General features: G+C 41.8%; 1 protein-coding gene across 1 annotated transcript in view; it reads right to left on the bottom strand.

Annotated features, from left to right (window-relative positions):
- Positions 1-14,050: 14,050 nt before the first annotated feature.
- The window catches only part of GAN (gigaxonin), a gene marked incomplete at both ends in the record, with an annotated part of 28,412 nt that continues 23,329 nt past the window's right edge, over positions 14,051-19,133 (bottom strand). Inside the window, 2 exons of the mRNA XM_082320907.1 lie at positions 14,051-14,232; positions 15,020-15,129. Of these exons, the coding sequence (XP_082177033.1) occupies positions 14,051-14,232; positions 15,020-15,129 (292 nt within the window). The remainder of the gene's footprint in view (positions 14,233-15,019; positions 15,130-19,133) is intronic.

Below are 19,133 nucleotides of genomic sequence, written 5' to 3'. Positions count from 1 at the left end.
TCCTTGGTACAATATTACAGCACAATTTGCACAGTGGCAACTAAGTCCCCAAAGCACAAGTCAAATACTTTAAAAAGGGAACCTCCCTTTAGTCACCCAACATTATACTGATCACGTAAACGAAGCGAGTGCTACTTAATCCAGGAAAATTCTCGTGTCCCTTTTCCTATCGTTGTGAGCCACAGAGCAATTCTGCAAGGGAGGTTACCGGTACGTAGCCAAACAGCTTCCCTGCTTTGCTGTTACAATTTCATGTGCGACTACTCCATGAAAATAAATGGATGGAGGTGGACCAGACTCTGCACTGGGCAATTTATGGCAACTAAAGTAAACCAAGAAATGTGTATTTTTCTAATTACAGATCTTAAAACTCGTCTAAAAAAATCAATACCAAATTATCTGTGGGTACAATTGGAGTAACTGCCTTTTGCTTCACTTTCAAGACACCTAATGTAGACACAGAGTGTTTTCAATTGTTGAGAGAGTTTGTTCCATTGCAAAACCCAGTGTTTCAGCAATAGGTCAAAGTGCCATTAAAATTGCACATTTTTCTTCAATTATGAGCATGCATGGTAGCATGCAATGTTCGGTTGTTACTACACCTAAAAGCTTGCACTTACGCTAACCTATGAACCATGTGGGATCTCTTACGAAACAGAAACAAGAACAAAAACTAAAACACCAACATAAAATGATAAAACTGAAGTGTCGGTTGACAGACATTCCCAGGAAGGTTCTACTTCGCAAGCCTTGCAATAACACCTCGAGAACAGAAAGGAAAATCAGAGCGATACCAGAAAGGTCTGATGTATCAAGCTTGGGTTCTGCTTTGCACAGGCCGTCAGGCCACTGCACTGCAGCGCAACTACAGGGTATTTTTGCCTGCAGTTCTGCAAACCCCTTCTTTGTTTCCCCCCACCCCCAAACCCCTAATTTTACTTACAATTCAATTGTAAGTTCAGTTAGTCTCAGCTAATGTGAAAATGTGTACGTAATTAAATGGAAAAACACGCTAATGGATCCGACTTTCCCCTCCCCCCTCCCCCAAACCCATGTCATATCCATTAGGATACCACGCACTTCCCGAAACTTTTCCTATCTGCTAACGTTAGTATTATCCCGACAGAATGAAGGAGAACTGCATACTGCACAAATAGTACACGTTTAAATAACGCTCGAGTGTAAACAATATAGGATGGAAACAGTTTAAAAAATCCTAGTGAGGTACAGCAAAAACTGAATTTGCTAATTTAGCCTTTTGCTAATTTTAGTGCAATTGAAACACTGCGTACTGCCCTTCTCCAAAAAGATCTCTCCATAATTAAGCTACGCTACTAGGCTTATTCCCTTAAAGCTACATACCCATGCTATAACTCATTATATTGACTTAATGCAAATATTTGTGGGGGAAAATTAATTTACAGGGTTAATTAAAATCTTTGTAGTATTCAAAAGTAATGGTAGTAAAGGGATCAACCATGGAAAATGTGGTAATACACGTTTTTAAAAATATTTCCAATAATTCTAACACAAAACAGCAAGTATATTTTGAAAAATGCATAGAAACCCTGTCAATACAAAAATCCCCACTAAAATTACACAACTAAGCAATTTTAATCTAAATAGTTTATGTGCTTTTCCTATAAAGGCCACTTTGACATACAAATACAAAAAAATTTACATTTTTCCCCAAAATAAATTATTTGTTCCTCAATTAAAAATACTGAATAGGGAAGCATAACAACCCTCTTGCATGTCAGCTGCTCATCTGCACTGGCTACTTCCGAAGAAGAAAATCTCCAAATATTTTCAATTACCAAAAGAAATACGAAACGCCTTCAGACTTTGTTCTGTGTAGCACTAGGAAAAACACAGGGTTAGGAATGGAACAGGCTGAACCCCTTACACTGTGCGTGCTGGGGAGGGAATGCATGCACACAGACACCTGCAGAGAGATTTTCTGTTTGTCTCCCATGTTATGCACTGAAATCCCTTTTTGAAACCAGAGAAATAAATCAAGGGTAACCTGAATTAAAGAAAGACAAAATAGTAAACGGAGTTAGGAGGGAGAAGCAGTATGAGGTACAAGGTGGGTTAAGTAAATGGCAAATACAGGCAAACTACTCAGGAGAATGCACGTGACGGCGAGAAGACATGATCAACTGGTAGAGAAGAGCTACTCGGGGATGCAGAACCGGGGGAAAACAGCGTACCGGTTTTATTAGTATTTAACAGGGGGGAGAAGAGGAACACAAGGAACAAACTTCACTGGAAAAACAAAGCAAGAGGAGAACAAAGAACCTTTACCAGCAGTCCTGACCACATGGGCATTTGTCCCTGAATTGCCATGGAAGCAGCAAAACCAAACTCACGTACACATGCACAAGCGGTGGAAGTGAAAACTTACTGGGACTGGATCTGAGACGTCACCGGTATTCTTTACTGTAAGCACCAGACCCACAACTGAACACCACAGGAAGATAAAAAGCAAGACCTGGAGGGGCCCAGCAAACCCCAAAGGCCTGACATGCTCTAGAGCAGAGAGATGCAAACGTCGTGAAGCGGCCCCTAACTTACTCCAGCGGGTGAGCCACACTGGCGGGTTTGCAAGACAAGCTCCAGTCGACACCAATACGAGACTGACAGGAGGGATACGCTTTGACAGCACGTCGTTCAGAGTCAAAACACCTCATAAACTGACGGGCAAGACGGGGGAAGGAGGGAAACCAGTGGACAAGAGTTGGTTTGGATGTAAGATTCTTGGGCAGCCGTGGAGTACAAGTTCTCCTAACCTTGGACCAAGGACTGGATTCGGAAGGACACAAGAGCCATGCATCTTCTGTATCACAAGGAATTCAGCTCTCTGGTGCGCTATATTGCATAGTTCGATTGAGGCCAAAGAGCATTTATGTCTTATTTGTCCCCGTTTTTAACCAAAGTAACTCAACATACTCGGGTCAGAGCATTCCAAAGCCTGGCCCCAAGTGATTCACGGACTCATTTCTAAAGCAAGAAGGAAGATTTTGGGGTGGGCACATAAGCAAATAAAAGCAAAAACTCCATTCCCACACAAAGCACAAAGACCCACAGAAAACGTACGCACATAAAAAGCCTGTATCAGTAAACACATCTGTAATACAGAAGTCAAAGCATGACAGCTGGATGATGGGAATAAACCTTGCTGTCAAGCTGCACGCCAGCAATGGTAAATAAGACCAGGTGAGTGTTTCTACCACACCACACTGACGTATTTTTTGTAGAAAAAGCAGCAGTATATTCTGACAATATCCTGGTAATTATCAAGATCTTAGATTTGACAGAACGCTGAACCTTTACGAGAACAGCAGCAACGTGGCATTACGTTCCAACACCCTCCCGTTACTTGGCTCATGGAACACAGGTATCATAATTGGATTAATCAATGTAGTTGTTATTTCATTCTCTTATGCTAAAATAGAATATTTGTACAGTACAAAGTCAGACTAAGTGTATTAGTCATCATTCATATAATATGTATTTCAATTCTTTAGCCCAATCCTACAAGGTTCGTGGTACTCAATAAACATGGTTTACAGAGGGCAAACTCTGCAGGTAGAGCATCTAAGAAATTCTGCTTTTTCCTTTCGAAGGCAAAATTAAAACAATCTCTGCTTGGCAGGCTCCCACTTCGGATTATTAAACAGTAAGCATACCAACTGGGAAGCAGTTACACATTTCTGTTTTCTCAAAAAAAAAAAAAAAAAGCAGAGGGGAACGCCAGGTGGCCAGGAGCTCCCCAGTTGTTTAGGCCAATACCTGCTGTTCCACCCTGCAGAAACAGTTACAGAGCCTCCAATATTTTCAGATTTAAATATAACAAATGGAAATATTAGATCTATAACACTCAGCCCGTAAACCTTTATATCTTACCCTTATGTAAGGGACAGGGCGGACCCACCCTTACCCATGCTGCCAGGCCGCAGCTGCAAGGCTCAGACCCTGTGCACAGGCCTGGCAACGAACGGTGTTGCTCTTCAGCCTTCCCTAAAATAAGGGCTTCAAGGATTTGCAAGCTCAGTCGGGTTCTCCGTGGTCCCTCATTTATCGGCTGTTTTGCAGACCACGCTGCAGGTAGCGCAGATACTCCTCATGAAGGCCACCGGCCCGTGGTTCCTGGAGAACGACAGCCTGGGTGAGTTAGGATGGTCCAGAGGGCAGCACCCGACATGTGGAGTAGGAGAACGACAAGGCAGTCTCTGGACTCCTTTCGAAAGACTAAAGGGCTCTTAGATTAACAAGACTGAGAAATGCTACGCCACTGGGACCGTGAAGCCTACGAAAAGGCAGTAACCTCATGTCTGGAGATGGGACAAGTCCAGACATCAACCCCCGATCCTTCCTGCTGCTTCAGACAGGGCAGGAGGATGATTTTTTTTTATGTCCTCCACAGAATGAAAAACTTTTAGCAACGTTAAGTTACCAAATCCCTAAACCGAACTGATGATACAGATTAAACAAAAATAAAAGCAGCACAATAAGGACGACAACGAAGCTCCTGCACAGGACTAAAATTCAGCTCTCTGCTCCATCGCTTGCGTCTACAAGAGCCTTCTCCTCAGACCTACCAAGCCGACGCCACTCCAGCGATGGCAGCGGTCGGCAGCTTCCCGCCCGCTGCCTCCTGGCCACGGGTGGCACGGGGCGGCTGAAGCCTCTGGGGGGAACAGACCTCGCCAGCCCTGCGCGCGCTGCGAAACCAGGGCTGAGGCAAACCCCACACCCGGCCCAACATCCAGATGCTCCGACAGCCACCCAGACACGCAGGGAACAACGCAGGGACCGAGCCCAAGAAGATTAATGTTTACGGAATAGCCACCAAGATGCCAACAGAAGGCTCTGGAATTAGCAGCTAATTGGTACGGTCTGCAGAGACATGAACAGCTCCTTGTTTTATCCCTACTATTTGTGCACGGCCAGTAAAATGTTTGCTACATTTAATTCAAAGTTAATATGAGCTGCTACTTAAAATTTTAGAGGCAAGGGTTCCCCGTGAAGCATTTCTTGGTTTTGCCTTTACAAAGAAAGAAAGAAGACAGAATTTCCCCATTACATTTTGTATTATTAAGGCCTTTGACAGTTCAGAAGCTGTCTTTATGAAAAAGGATGTTTTTTAAAAAAAAAGACTGAATACTCAAAAAAAAAAAAAAACCAAACCCCAGAGAACAAACATGAGCTGATTATCAGCTTACATTGGTACTTTAAGAAGTCAAGCACAGTGTAAGGAATTCATAAATATGTCAAAATAGCACCTTTAGAAGCAGAAGAAAACATACTTTTTTTTTCTTTTTAAATTCTTCAAGCTAAGCAAAACCCTGCATACTTGAAGATCCCAAAGAAATGGTCAAATACATCATCTCGGGTATGGAAGGCGGGTATGTATTTGGGCAATTTTTCCTCTGTGGGTGAGTAAATGGGGAACTCCATGGAAAAAAATCCAGATTAGACATTACAGAAAAAAAATCAGTGAATCTCTCTATTGAGATAATGGATCAAGTTCACAGGCAAAACAGTGCAGAGTAGAGGCAGAGAGAAAACTATCTGATCTGTCCTTAAAAGAGCAGAGACTTCTATTTTTTAAACAGATTTTTTCCTATTTAAAAATTGTCAGGACAGTCTTTCAATTGCTTCTCTCATTTAGAAGTATAATAGTTACTTTCAAGTAATATAAATTTTTATTTACTTTTTACAGCAGCTGCAGGTCAACCTTGGTCTTTTTGTACAGAAACATGCATTTAAAATGAAATTAAAGTAAACCGTCCTTGGACAATGGCATCAGTCTGTCCTGCTTCTTGTCTGCTTTTAGTTTTTCACTGAAGGACAAAATGCAATTTAAAACAAAACAAAAAGATTTGACAAAGTGCAAAGAAAAAAAAAATGAGGTAGCTGGGAATAGGGGCTTTTCCCCACGGACGAGGCGGCAGGCTTCCAGCCACAGGTAACACGCATACCCGGGAGCGGGCGACACGCGTTCTGCCTCCAGGACTGCTTACAGATGTGCAGGTGATCTCTAACCTGCTGACGTTAGTTTTACAGGCTTGATGAGAAGTCATTTCATCGTGCGTTAAGCGCTCTCCCCACATACACCGGGCGGAGTTAAAGGATGCAGAGATGGGCAAAAAGCCAGAGCACAGAGATCAAGTTTGGGTGGACGTCTTCCAGCCCACAGGGGCTCTTCCTTGTGGTGGCGAAAACAATGCATTCAGAAGGAAATTTGGGGCAAGAGTACAAGCAAAATCCTGTTGTTAAGAGCAAAAGACAAATCACCTGAGACCAGAAAGCAGCATTATGCACGGGGCATGCCCAGGAATCTGCGTCTCTTGGTTTGAACGGGCTTTGGGGGTCAATCCTCAGCCCAGCCACAGCCTCGAGTCCTCTCTGGCACTCGACACGTCTGCAGCTGGGCAGCGTCCCAGCCACCTTCCCAAGCACCGAGGGCAGCAAGGGGTGGCAATTACACGAGCTCTGTGCCAGAAACAGCCTCTTGCCCTGTCAGATACACGCAGCAAGGCCCGGTGCAGTATAAGGAGAATCTTCTTGTTTTACTGATACTTTTCCTTCCCTCTTAGCACTGTAGTGCTACCTTCTAGGAGTCCACCAGAACACAGCTTGCTGTTTACATCGATTAAACTAAGATACGATAGAATACTCACCATATGTTGCAAAATACAGTCTCAGACCTTTAAATACAGAAAAGTTTCAATTACAAGAAGCAAGTCATTAGGTTTTGGAAGTCAGGGAGGAAAAAAAAAAAAAAAAAGCTTAAAATTGACTTAGCAGCTGTTTCCCCAAGCAAACCAAAGCTAGAACAGATCCCGGTTTCTCTAAGCAATCCAGAACAGTCCTTTGGACTACTTTAAGACTAGTTCTGAAAGAGTTTGAAAGTATTTCTTAAGAGGGTACTCCTTAGCTTCCCTTCAGAAAGAAACTTTAACAAGAGCTTTAAAGAACGTCAGCTCTGTTCAACTTGACCACCTTGCCAGATACGCCAGTGCACTGGTTTACTTATTCTAATAATTAAGCAGGATTTTGCTTTTTAAGACCTAAAAATAGCAAAACAAGCAACAAGGATGATAATGCTTTCCTGCTATCATGTATAAATTAATAAAACAGATGCTGCCTAGCCAAAGCTTTAGCATGTGAGATCATTAAGGTGAGTCTCAAGAACAGCCAGGGAAAAGGGGTTTATAGCGTGCTGCCTACCGCATACTGAAATTTAGACTTCCCAAAATGGCTCTTGCTTTCATCAGCTGCAATACTGTCCCACAGGTTTTTTTTCTATTCTGACATTAGCAGGGTGGCAGCATGCTAACAGAATGCACAGAAATCATACTTGTAAAAGCAGCCCGCTGCACAGCCTGCTTAAATGGTCTCTCTCAGGCTCTGACTGCGTTTGGAACGACAGACGGAAGAAACTTGCCCTTGACAAAAACAGAGGATGTCTTAGCATTAACAGAAAAGAAAGGAAGGAGGAAAGGCAAAGAAAAAAAACCCAAGGGCATTAGGTGGTGATTCAAAAGCAACTAGTATTTAAAGAAAAAAAAAAGACATTTTCATGTTTGATCAATCAAATGTTACTTACACTGGGGACGCTTCTTTCTATCCTATTATTGTAATCAGATCCATCAGCTTTTACAAGGCCTCACTATAGTCTCATTTCATTATGAAAATTCAAGGGCATAGGTAGGCAACGGCATTGAGCGTGTTCAGTTACTGATGCGCCCCGGCGGGTGTTGGTTAGGCACGTGAAGCCCTGTAAAAATACTGGGCAACAAGATTTAGCCTTTTACATTGAAAAGTTCCAATCTTCCAGCTCACTTTTCAAGACGTTTCAATAGATTATTTCAAATAACCTTCAAGTATTATTCTAAACAAATCCTTTCTGTATTTTAATTATTTTTATAACTAATAAGCAGCTACCTAGAATAAGTCATTTTAAAAAGTATCTTTAAGATTTTGTATCACCAACAAATTTACAGCATAATCACCTGTTGGTAGCAGTTTATAGTTTAATTCTCTTATTACCCTTAATCATTTTGAGCCGGTGTTTATCTAGTTAGGCACTTTGCATGGTTTTAGCCTATTCTTTTAGCTTACCTGTTAATCAAAAATTTCAGAGAATTGATTGCTGGAGTACAACTGCAGTTAGGTGACAGAGTCACGCAGGGCATGGCTGATCAGGGACGTCACCTTAAAGCCTGGCTGCAATCCTTCCCACAGGAAGGAATTTCCCGGGGGGGGGGGAACCACCACAAAACCCACAGGGATGCTGGAGAGCAGGTGCCCAGCCTAGCAATGAACTTCAGAGCACATGGCTGGGACCCCTACAGAAAGCGAGTGGTGCTTCACCCAAATCTTACTGGCTTTGCAGCGCTGTCTGCAAGCCAGCTTTCACTGGATCACCAACCTTAAGTGATCAGATAGATCTCCTTACTTTTCTTTCACAAGCAGCGTGCCACGGAAGCACAGACCCTACTGACGCAGCGCTCAACTCCGATAACAAATAAGGAAGAGCAACAGAAAACGGCAAATGTCAAAAGGCTACAGCCCTGACAACTGAAACGCAGGCCTGTGCTCATTCCGTAACTGTAAAAGGCAATACTCCAAGTTAAAATGGAAAAAGTAGCTTCTAACTGCAAAACAAACATGTATATAATTAACACCCCTCCCACCCACCTGAAGAAGCTGCTGAAGTACTCCGAAGATTTAAGAAAGCACAAACTCCAAAGCCTTGATGCTAACATTAGAGGCAGAAAGGATCCATACCCCACATTAAATATAACTCCCTGGAAAGCATCGCTGTGAGTGGCCCCAGAACACACCTTAGTTACAACCTTCAGCACGCCCGTGTCCCTGGCTATAGTCACGCTTCCTGAGACACAGCTTTCCTTCTGCAGATAAGATTAGTTCAAACAAATTGCACTTTATCTAAATATTTATAATTTTAAATACTAAAACCTGTTGTCAGCTGCCATTTATTATATACTTGCATGGCACTAGTGCTCTAATAGAGAGCAAAGTGTCCCTATGCATCACATGGAGTGATGTCTCAAGGCAGCTGTGAAGAGTAACGCAAACCTGCAGAACAGCATTAAGAAAAAGTAAAGACTTAACAGTGTTTTAAATAGCATTCATTTAAAAAAAAAAACCAAAAAACAAAAAACCAAAAAAACTGCTCTTTTTTTTGGAATACAGTGCATTTTAAGCATCTCTGTATTTTAACAGAACACTTGAATTATTGTTATATACAGAACAACCCAAAAGTTTGGCACTTGTAACAACTTGCATTTGTTATTGCATCCTGCACTTTGCAGGGCACATGGGCGTTACCCAAACCCACGCAGGCGGCACGGCCACAGTACCTATGGAACCAACCAGAGAAACTGCAGTTAAACCAGGGAAAAATGCTCCCTAAACCCCTCGCTTCTGTACTTGTGCATTTACCAAGTCATGCAGGCTCCAGAAATATTGCAAAAAAGAAATTAAGCTGCCTGGTGTTTTCTGGAGGGGGAGTTTATAAAGCAAGCCAGATGCTTCAGTAGCTTTGATAAAAACCTCCTATTTTCAGCAAGAGCTCTGCTTCAGAAGGCAGGCTGTGCGACGCGCAGGTTTTGCGCACTCAAAAGCAAAAGGCATACAGCCTGCCCACAGTTACTGGTGAGCCGAGTTTGTACATTCGCCTTTGTTTTCAGATTCACTGCTATCCTTTTGTGTAATCTCATATTAATTTGCCTTCAGTTTAAGATGAGGTACCCTCAAAGCTACAGAAAGTCACTTGACCAGGAACAGCTGAGCTGATACGGCATTTTCACAATAACTAAAACTTAAGGAATAACTGATAAAACATCTGAGGACAGGCAGACCTTGCCGTGGTGTAACAAAACAGAAGACTCCTCAGGATGCCTCTTTTTCAGGTTATAAAACCTGAAAGGATGAGAATTTGAAATCCAGCACTGACTCTTTAGGAACACGAGCATCCCGCGAGGCCGGGTGAGGAACGGAGAGCAGGCCAGGTGCGTGCCTCCCGAAGGAACCCAAGAGATTTATTTTATGAGAGCAACGGCACTTTACACCTTTACTTCTGTAATCACTCTTTCTGCTGTGCAGAGCAGCCACAAGACTACACCCCTAAAACAAGCACAGAGGACACCCTTGTGTGCTTACGGTATTAACTCTTTTTTCCCGACTTGTACACTCAAACTTTTGATTTTACCCTTAAATTAGCAATTCCAGAGTTTTTTCCAAAAATAACCTGTGGCACATGGAAGAAGGAAGAGGAAACTTTTGGGGAGGGGAATTGTGGCAAGAGGTGGAGTGAGGGGAGAGAAAAGCCACGGCTGTTCCCATCTTCCACAACCCCTACCCCATATCTGGTGGTTTTCTGCTTACAGTGGCTGGGGTTTGTCCAATTCTACAGCAGGGGGAAGGAAAGGACGCGGACGCCCAAGCCAAGTCACTCAAGCCTGCAACGGGACCCCGCCAGCCCTCGTTTGGGCTTGTGCTGAGCTTGACTCAAGATGCAACCACCTGAGAGCTGCACCCAAGGACCCAGCCCCGACCCGAGGGGTGGTGGGCACCGAGTCGGCGGTACTCCTCAGCGATACAGACGTTGGGTCTCAAAACATCAGCATTTCAACGCTGTGACGAACTCACAACCCCACCGAGGCACCTGGTTCGGTAAATCAGTAAGGAAGGTGCCTAAAAACCTGATGCTTGGAAGTCAGCAGACTGCACAGACAGCTGGCTAAGACAATCATTCAGAGTCACCTGTGGGAGAACTGGCTGAATTTGAGTGCCGATTCTCAAGATGGAAGGAACTAAGGCTACTGTGCCAAGCAAGGACAACTTAAACAAGTTTCTAAACTGCCAAACCACCTGAAGCCCCTGGATTGCAAACCAAGAAAATTCATGAGCTGCTTCCCACATGGTTCAGCCGTGATACGCAGGGGTACACGGCCGCCAGGAAAGCAGGGACAGCTGGGGTGGTGGCATGTACCAGTGAACCCAGTTCATTCTATACCTGTTGAGACATTCAACACACTTGGGAAACTGGTGACCTCCCTGCACTCAGCACCTCTGGTATCGAAGCCTCTCTCCTCTACTGAAGTCGACCATCTCTTTCCCAAGACAAGTCAGAGCTCAGCTGTCCCTCTCCTACACCACCACGTGTACAATCAGGCTTTCCCTGGAGAAAGGAGAGCCTCGGCTTCAAAGCCTTGCTCCCAAGTGGGAGGCAGCCAAACCTGGTTATTGCACATCCCAAGAGATGCGCTCATCACCGAGCTTGCAGATCAGAACTGGACAGACAGACAGACACAAGTCAGACCCCGAAAGATGCATCCCTTCCCTCCTACGCACACAGAGAGGCTAGAACATCTCCTGGATCAGCCCCACAGACAATGCGGACGGGGAATGATCCCCACCCCCTTGAAGCAAGGCCAAGGAAGCCAGTTTTGAGATCTCGGGAGCACTGAAATCTTCAGCTAGAGCATCCAGGGGGAACTCCAGGAGACGACGTCTCTGGAGACTTGGTCCCTGGCCGCCAACCGCGCAGGACGTGACAGGAGTACACGCGTGCTAAGAAATTACGTTTCTCACTGTGTCAGGGGAAGAGGCTTAAACTTCTTGCTCAAATCTCACCGAGTGCATTTGCAACACAGTCCAATTACCAGCAGATTTATTTGTTTTTTTTTAAAAAAAAAAAAAAAAAAAGGTAAGAATGCCTACCCTTAATCCTACTTTAAATGTAAACGTTTGGTTCAACAACTTTAACTGCAAAACACTGCTAGAGTATATATGATTTGGATTCATTATGTGCATTTATTACTTAGGTTTTCTGGATGCTGAATGCCCTCAAGTGTACTGGGAAGCTACAGAGGCTCAAGAGATAGCAGCCTGCAATATTTTGAATAACATTTTCAAAAGTTGTCTGAGCCACTTAGAAAACTGAGCTCAAAAGTGAAACAGGTACTTAGGAACATTCATCACTTTGAATATGGGATCTTGGCACTTTGTCTAAGAAAAAAAATTGGACAATGTAAGATTTTCAAAAAAGGGAAGTTTTACAGATAACTAACAGCACTTGATTTATTTCACAAGACAGCCAAGGATGGAAATAGTGGTTCACATTTCTGTAGTAAAGCATTATATATAAATTTAAAATCTAAAGACATATATATATACACACACACACCAAGTTTACTGCAATGCATAAATATATAAACTTTTTAATACGCAACTAATATAGGTCAGAAAATTGATGTATATAGTTCAAGTTTTGCAGCACTTCAGCATTGTAAAAAATAAAAAAATAAATAATGGTCAATGGATTGGCTGCTGCCCTCTTTTTTTTTTTCCCCCACCCCTTTGCTCAGACCCCGAGTAATTCCAACCACACATCAGCGCTATGGAAGGACTGAGCAGAAGCACGCTTCAGAAAGTCTCTTCAAGGACTGTTTAGTGAAATATAACTATTTTGTACTATTTGGGATTGTATTTCAGCATATCTAAGATGATTCAATAAAGATGACTAAGGTTTACACTAACACAACTGAGGGCAGACATTGGCTTCTCTGAGGTCCGCAAAGTTGCAGATTGGAGAGTATTGTATGTAGTTTAATACTGGTTATACGACGTCTCTTTTTCTGAAGGGCAGGAGGTCTTATTTCTATTTCTCTCTCTCTCATTTTATTCCTTTTAAATAAATACAGGTTACATCCCACCCATCACAACAATAATGAAATCAAAAATTGAGGTAAAAGTGTTCTACCAGCTGATCTTGACTACGAACAAAAGTCAATTAAATATCACTACTGATGTGAACAAGACTTAGTAAGAAACAAAATGCAAGGTACTAAATTCTTCACTATAACCACACCATAAACCCCAGCATTCAAAGTCAGACAGCAGTAAACAAGACTACCTTAGCACGGAAATCATTAGTAAACCAACTTTTGATCCCAGTTTAAAGTCACTGCACAAATTTTCCTTAACTCTTAGTCCAAAAATCATGTTTTCTGCAAAACAAGTATATCCTTGTCATATTTCACCTTTGTTCGAACAGAGATAAAATGCACCTTTCTATAATCCTCACTCTTAAAAACCACTCTTAGTTTGCAAGCCATCTGAAGTAAAAAGGAACACAACCTATTTTCGTTAATTGGTCAAGTTTTGTTGTCTTTTACCAAAAGCAGCAATCATCATTAACCCTTCCAAACACCGTTTCCCTTTTTACTTCAAGGAAACGGCCACCAAGGCCCGCAGAGAAACGCACGCCACCCGTCCGTACACCAGTTCAACAGGCTATTCAAATGACAGCGTAGAAAAAACAGTTTACTTCTCTGTAGTATACTGTATCCATTTCAGATTAGTCCATATATTAAAAATATTTGTAGGAATGAAAACATTGCAAATGAATGAAAAACCATATGTACACACCTCCACCATTTTTAGGCACAGACCTTAACTTTTGAGGAAGGACTAGAAATAAAAGGTGCAACAACCAACATCTCCTACGGCATTACAGTCAAACAACAGTCTTTGCAGTATACCAGGGAGGTTGGTTATCATATAGCTTCTGTGTATTATAGCTATCCAGTCCAAGATAGCGCGTTTATTCTTATCAGTTCCCCTCAGGGGAAACACATCTTAGATCTTTTTTGCTTTTCGATAAACTTCACCAAAGGAATACCAATTCCCACCAGCTTCAGACACAAAAAACCTCCTTCGATAACATGGTTCAAACTCCAAGTGGTTACGACTGAAGGTGTTTCCTTGATCCCCCCTTTTATTTTCCCCCCCTCTCTTCTTTTTAATGTATACTTAAGTTATTTGTTCCCGAACAAGAACTGAGACTCAAGCTTTTTAAGCATTTAAAACAAAAACAGTTACCATACCAAAGCACAGCATACAGTGTAAGTTTCAGCTGTAATTTCTCAGCTTTTCCTTTATATAGAGCTATATTATGGTGGACTGCGCAGAATTCTTCCAGTCTCCTCCACTGTCAGCATACGGATCACGGAGAAGGTACGCGAATGCGGAATAATCCTTGTTGAAGCTGCAGTCGAAAGAGCTTGCAGTTTGCGATCCGCAAAGCCGCACAGCCAGTACGGCGAAGGTCCGATGGAAACAGTGGTTTAGTGCGCTGCCAGGTTCCCGTGCTTCTTTTAAATTCTCTAACATAGTCATAATTTGTACCTGAATTCACACATGCACAAAAAAAAAAAAAAAAAAGATAAAACACTTAAAACATACTGCAGCTATCACCACATTTAACATCTAATAAGGCAAATACAGGAACAAGAGCATGCACAGCAACACAAATCCATTTCTGGATGTATGGTTGAAATTACTGTCAAAAGGAAACTACCGTGACATTTCTTATCTACTTAAACCGACCACATTCGGAATATTATTCTTCCATATTTTGCAGAAAGCCCTGTTACACATTCATATACGTACATTTGGCCATGGAAGTATGTAGTCTTCCGAATGTTATTTTTTACAGTATGTGGCCAGATGCTGAAAGCTGAGTATTGAACACGTTTGTTAGTACACATTTATTCGGTTGGGATTTAGAGCCAAAAGCCTCTATCTCATCTATATGAACCGCTGGACGATGTCCCCAGAATGCAGAACTGCCTGCTTACCGCTGCAAAGATGGGAGAAACAACCTCAGGCGCTAACATTTTTTTCTTATATTTAGACAAATGCAGTAACATACTCTTAGTCTTGACCTCTTCTGATCTTCAAACTGTTAACCAACCAAATGCTTACAGCACTGAATTTATTTCTGAAGAGCTCCAATGTACAAAACCAACATGTACGTTTCTGTTTGTCCAGCATAATTCCCCTGAAGACAACAGTAACTTAACAGAACATAGTCCCAGCCTTTTATTCTAAAAAAATTCAGTCTCATTAGTGCCACGTATTTAAAAGACTGGAAGAAGAGAAGCAACAGGAGGTTATTGGTTCTAATTCTGACCTGTATCAAGATCTCCAATCACATATATGCTGGCTCCAATGGGCACAGCTCCGTACACGAAGGAAGAACTAGTTGGGATACATAGGTTCTGGTCATTTAGATAAATCCACCTGTAAAAATAATAAAAAAAACCCTGGGATGCAATTTCTGTTGAGCACATTATAAGAATGCCAGGTTCTTTTTGCAGCTGCCATCTTTGAATCAAAAGCAGAGTGTACAAGTTTATTTGTTATGTAAAAACTGTTGGGAACATTTGTCTAGTTCAGGACAGCCTTGGCTTTTCCTAGCCAGGAAAAACAATTGGTACTGCTGTTTGGGAAGCTCCGGATACTTTATCCTGAAGTTACTGTATTTCAGAATTGCTCCACTCATCTGTGTATTCTATCTGGAATAAACCCTTCTTGCAGCCACCCAGCGTGACCTTCTGGAAGAGAGCAGACATATAAGAGAGCCTCTTCTACAACAGCTACACCAGTCAATTTTCCCTACAGAGAAAATCTTAGGCAGCTTTGTCTTAAAATCAGTCGAGTCATAAAAGCATGTAAGTCTTAATAGTCCATACTAGGGAAAGTAACAAATTGCTATATAGCGAGGCCTCGTTAAGCAGTGCTTCCCCCATATAATTCCCTAACTTCTTTAATTGTATTTTCTCAGCAACAAGAAGTCCCCAGTCCCGTAAGAAGAATGCAGCATTTGGCAACGCTTAACTTCAAACAAGGGACAGAAGACTGGAAATCACAATGGTAAGGGATTTTGGGAAAGAAAAATGCCCATTACCTGGAATTGAAACAGACCTTGCGATCACATATCAGGCTCTTTTCAATCATTTTCTAGCTCCTACTATCATCTTACGAGTCCCCTATGTTCACTTTAAGCGTATTCTCATTTCAACACTACATCAGCCTGATCTTTCCACCCAGTGAAAAGCAGTTTTCCACGTTGAAGCCTTTGGAAACCAGGTGAGTACGTACTCATCGCCGGCGGGGGACACGGGCCTACAAAGATGCCCCATTTATCTAGAGCTGTCAGCGTCCCCTCTATGGTTCTGACACAAATTTCCACAAAACGCTGCTGCACTTCTGCAGATGCTGTCACAGTTACTATTTATAGACCCTGAAGACGTACAAATCAATGCTATTTTAGGTGACTGCTCCTAGATCTTTTATTAAATAATTTACAGAGAACAGAAAAGTTTGAAAAATCTTTGAAAAGCATCCCGTATATTTTCATGGCCGAATCTGGTTAATTTGAGGGGAAAAAGTTAGGAAATATCCTCACGGATACCGCTGACCTTTGAAAATTCTGCATTATCTTAGCTCGTGATTCAGAAGTACGCCTTCTGGCACTGAAGGAGAGGCTGCTACGTATCAATTATCTTGGAGAGAGAGATCAATTTTTAAAGGCCAAATGAAAGGATTAGCTGTCCATTATATCGTCTGCGCTATACACCGAAGGATTAAGATTCTGCAGAAAGCAAGGGAAAGGTTTGTAGCTGTCACGGAGGATGGCAGATGAACTAAGAACACAGAAAAGGAGAAGTCCTCTACACTGATTCAGAAACTCTGTTACAGAGCAAAACACTTTTCATCGTATTTCCTTAGCTTCCCTTCTTTACCGTGGGAAGAGGACATTGTCAGTATTTTCACTGCTTTTTAGCACCAAGTTACCTAAAAATACAAAAACTGAATATGTTGCAGAGGAATGCAGGGGGCAGACTCCAATTTCTTTCTTTTTTTTTTTTTTTCTTTTTTTAATAATAAGTATAGGACCATGTTAAAGACGGGAAAAAAACAAAGTTAGATGAGTTTAGTCTAGCTACTGATCAAGTTTGAGCTTGGAAAACGTGAACTTCAGGGGTTTGTCTGCACTAGATATTCAAGGTTTCGGGGTTTAAATAAAAAAAAAAAAAAAAAAAAAAAAAAAACCACGCAACGGTGTGGGACCCAAGCATTTTCCTACTGCACATCAAGACAGGACAATATTAAATTATCTGTAGTTGCTTGTGAAAATTCATTCTCAACCTTTCTCAACGCATGTACTTTAAAAAACAGGCACAACTTTTCAGGAACCCTTACAGCAGCTTTAGCGGTTAAAACGAGGAAGGAACAAAGGCAGGAAGGGCAAGGGGTCACGTTTCATCAGAATTTGACTAAGCTCCAGCTTAATGTGGGTTGTGCCTGCTGTTTGCACAGTACGGAAAAAAACACCATGACAAAAAATTCACAGTCTTCAAGAATTTGAAAGCGCTCCTTGGGAGAGAACTCCTGCGTCCTTCCCTGGGACGGCCCTACTCAACCCGAATGCGAGAGCAGCAGGGGAGAAGGCACGTACCTCTGCAACCACAGACAGAAGGGCTGCTCTGGAACCAAAATATGCTTCCACTCAAAATAAAAAAAAAGGGGAAGCAATCCTGATTTTTTTCAGACTTAAAGCGATATAAACAACAAAAAAATATCCATCCATACTGCTGTAATTAATAGGCAGGATGGCAACTGTTTGACTTCCAAGTGGGAAGTAAACAGAGATGCGATACAGAACCAGCAGATTCCAGACACATCACCTCAAGCTCACACCGGCTGCGAAGGATGCCTACAAATGAATGAAGATCTCCTCCGTGTTCCTCTCATCCGACAGCGCTATCGGTCAGCCAGTTAGTTTTCTCATTACATTTGCATAAACACTTTCTTTTAATGAAATTCCAGCATGCTAGATGGGACAATACTCCTAATTACACATACTATGTTACAAGATTATTTAGTTTGCTACTTACTTACTGCTGGAAGCATTTCCTTATTTTTATGATGTTCCAGCAGCAAAAAGAATATTTTAAGGAGTTTTTACCAAGTATCGCTTCTGAACAAGTATCTCACTTTCATCCCCCTTAACACCTGCGAATTTTGATAATGCTTTTGAACCAGGAGCTCGTGAAAAGAAGTCTGTAAGCAGGTAGGCTTGCTTCCCACCCGTGAAAGGCAGCAGCGGCTATACTCGGGGACAGAGCTCCACCAGCAGCCCTTGCAAAGAATCCTAAAGCCAGTTTGTGCTCCGTGAAATATTTCCAAATATACACACCGAAAAGAAAAAAAACCCAGTGCGCACAGACATCATCCAATTCTCCACACACCTACATGATGCAAAAAGGCATATTATAAATTACAAACTCTGGCAGAAGGAAAGACTGACCCGTCAAGGTCTCTAACATTAAGATTTCTTGCTTTTTATGGAGTAGACTAACACTGCATCATTGAGCGAAGGATACCCTTACATCTCCATCTCCCACTTTCACATTTTTTTAAATCTATTTTTAGCTTGATCAATATTTAAAAAAAAACAAAAACAACAGGATACAATGCACACAAAGCTCAAACTATAGCCTTTGGGAAAAAAAAAAATCTACCTCCTGAAAAAACCTGCAGTCTGACGTACATATTTTCTATCCTCGGTTCACTTAAATTCCACTCATGGACATGACTCTAAAGACAGGCTGCCAAAACATTTATTAATTGAAAAATCTCAGTTACAGAAGTACTTCAAATATGAGAATTATTTTCTACATTATCCTGTCCACATTTCATGTGTATGCTACTATTCTGTCTCACTTCATTTATTTTATTACTTGTTCACACAGTATAGCTTAACAGGAGTCTCAATGTTCATTTTTTTGCTAGTGTGAAGATCTCGGCATACTCCTAGTCTTTAGAAAAGTCTGCGTCATGATGAAAAATAACAATTTTGAAAGACTGTGCACTGTGAGTTATTCTGGAGTAAATTACTGTCAAAGTAAACAATATTAGACAAGTTAAACTTCAGTCCTTTAATCCAATTCAAGCCAGAATTATGCCAGTTTATATGAATTAATATGTTTTTATACTGATGCAAGTACATCACTTAGACATATACACTAAGTAAAACCCGTAACTCAGATCCTCATGGACTCTGGATGCCCAGGATCATGCTAAACCCTGTATTCTCAGGTAAACATAGCCGAGGCAGATGAAAAACGATGCAGAACACACACGTACGCATTGCTGCACGTACCTATAAACCAGCAATATCCGATGGCTGAAGTCACAGTACAAAAAATTCTTTCCATTCAAAAAGAAAATGCACATGA

Source organism: Platalea leucorodia (genome assembly GCF_965183815.1).
Source record: "Platalea leucorodia genome assembly, chromosome: 8".
NCBI lineage: Eukaryota > Metazoa > Chordata > Aves > Pelecaniformes > Threskiornithidae > Platalea > Platalea leucorodia.
This window is presented reverse-complemented; position numbering and strand designations above follow the sequence as displayed.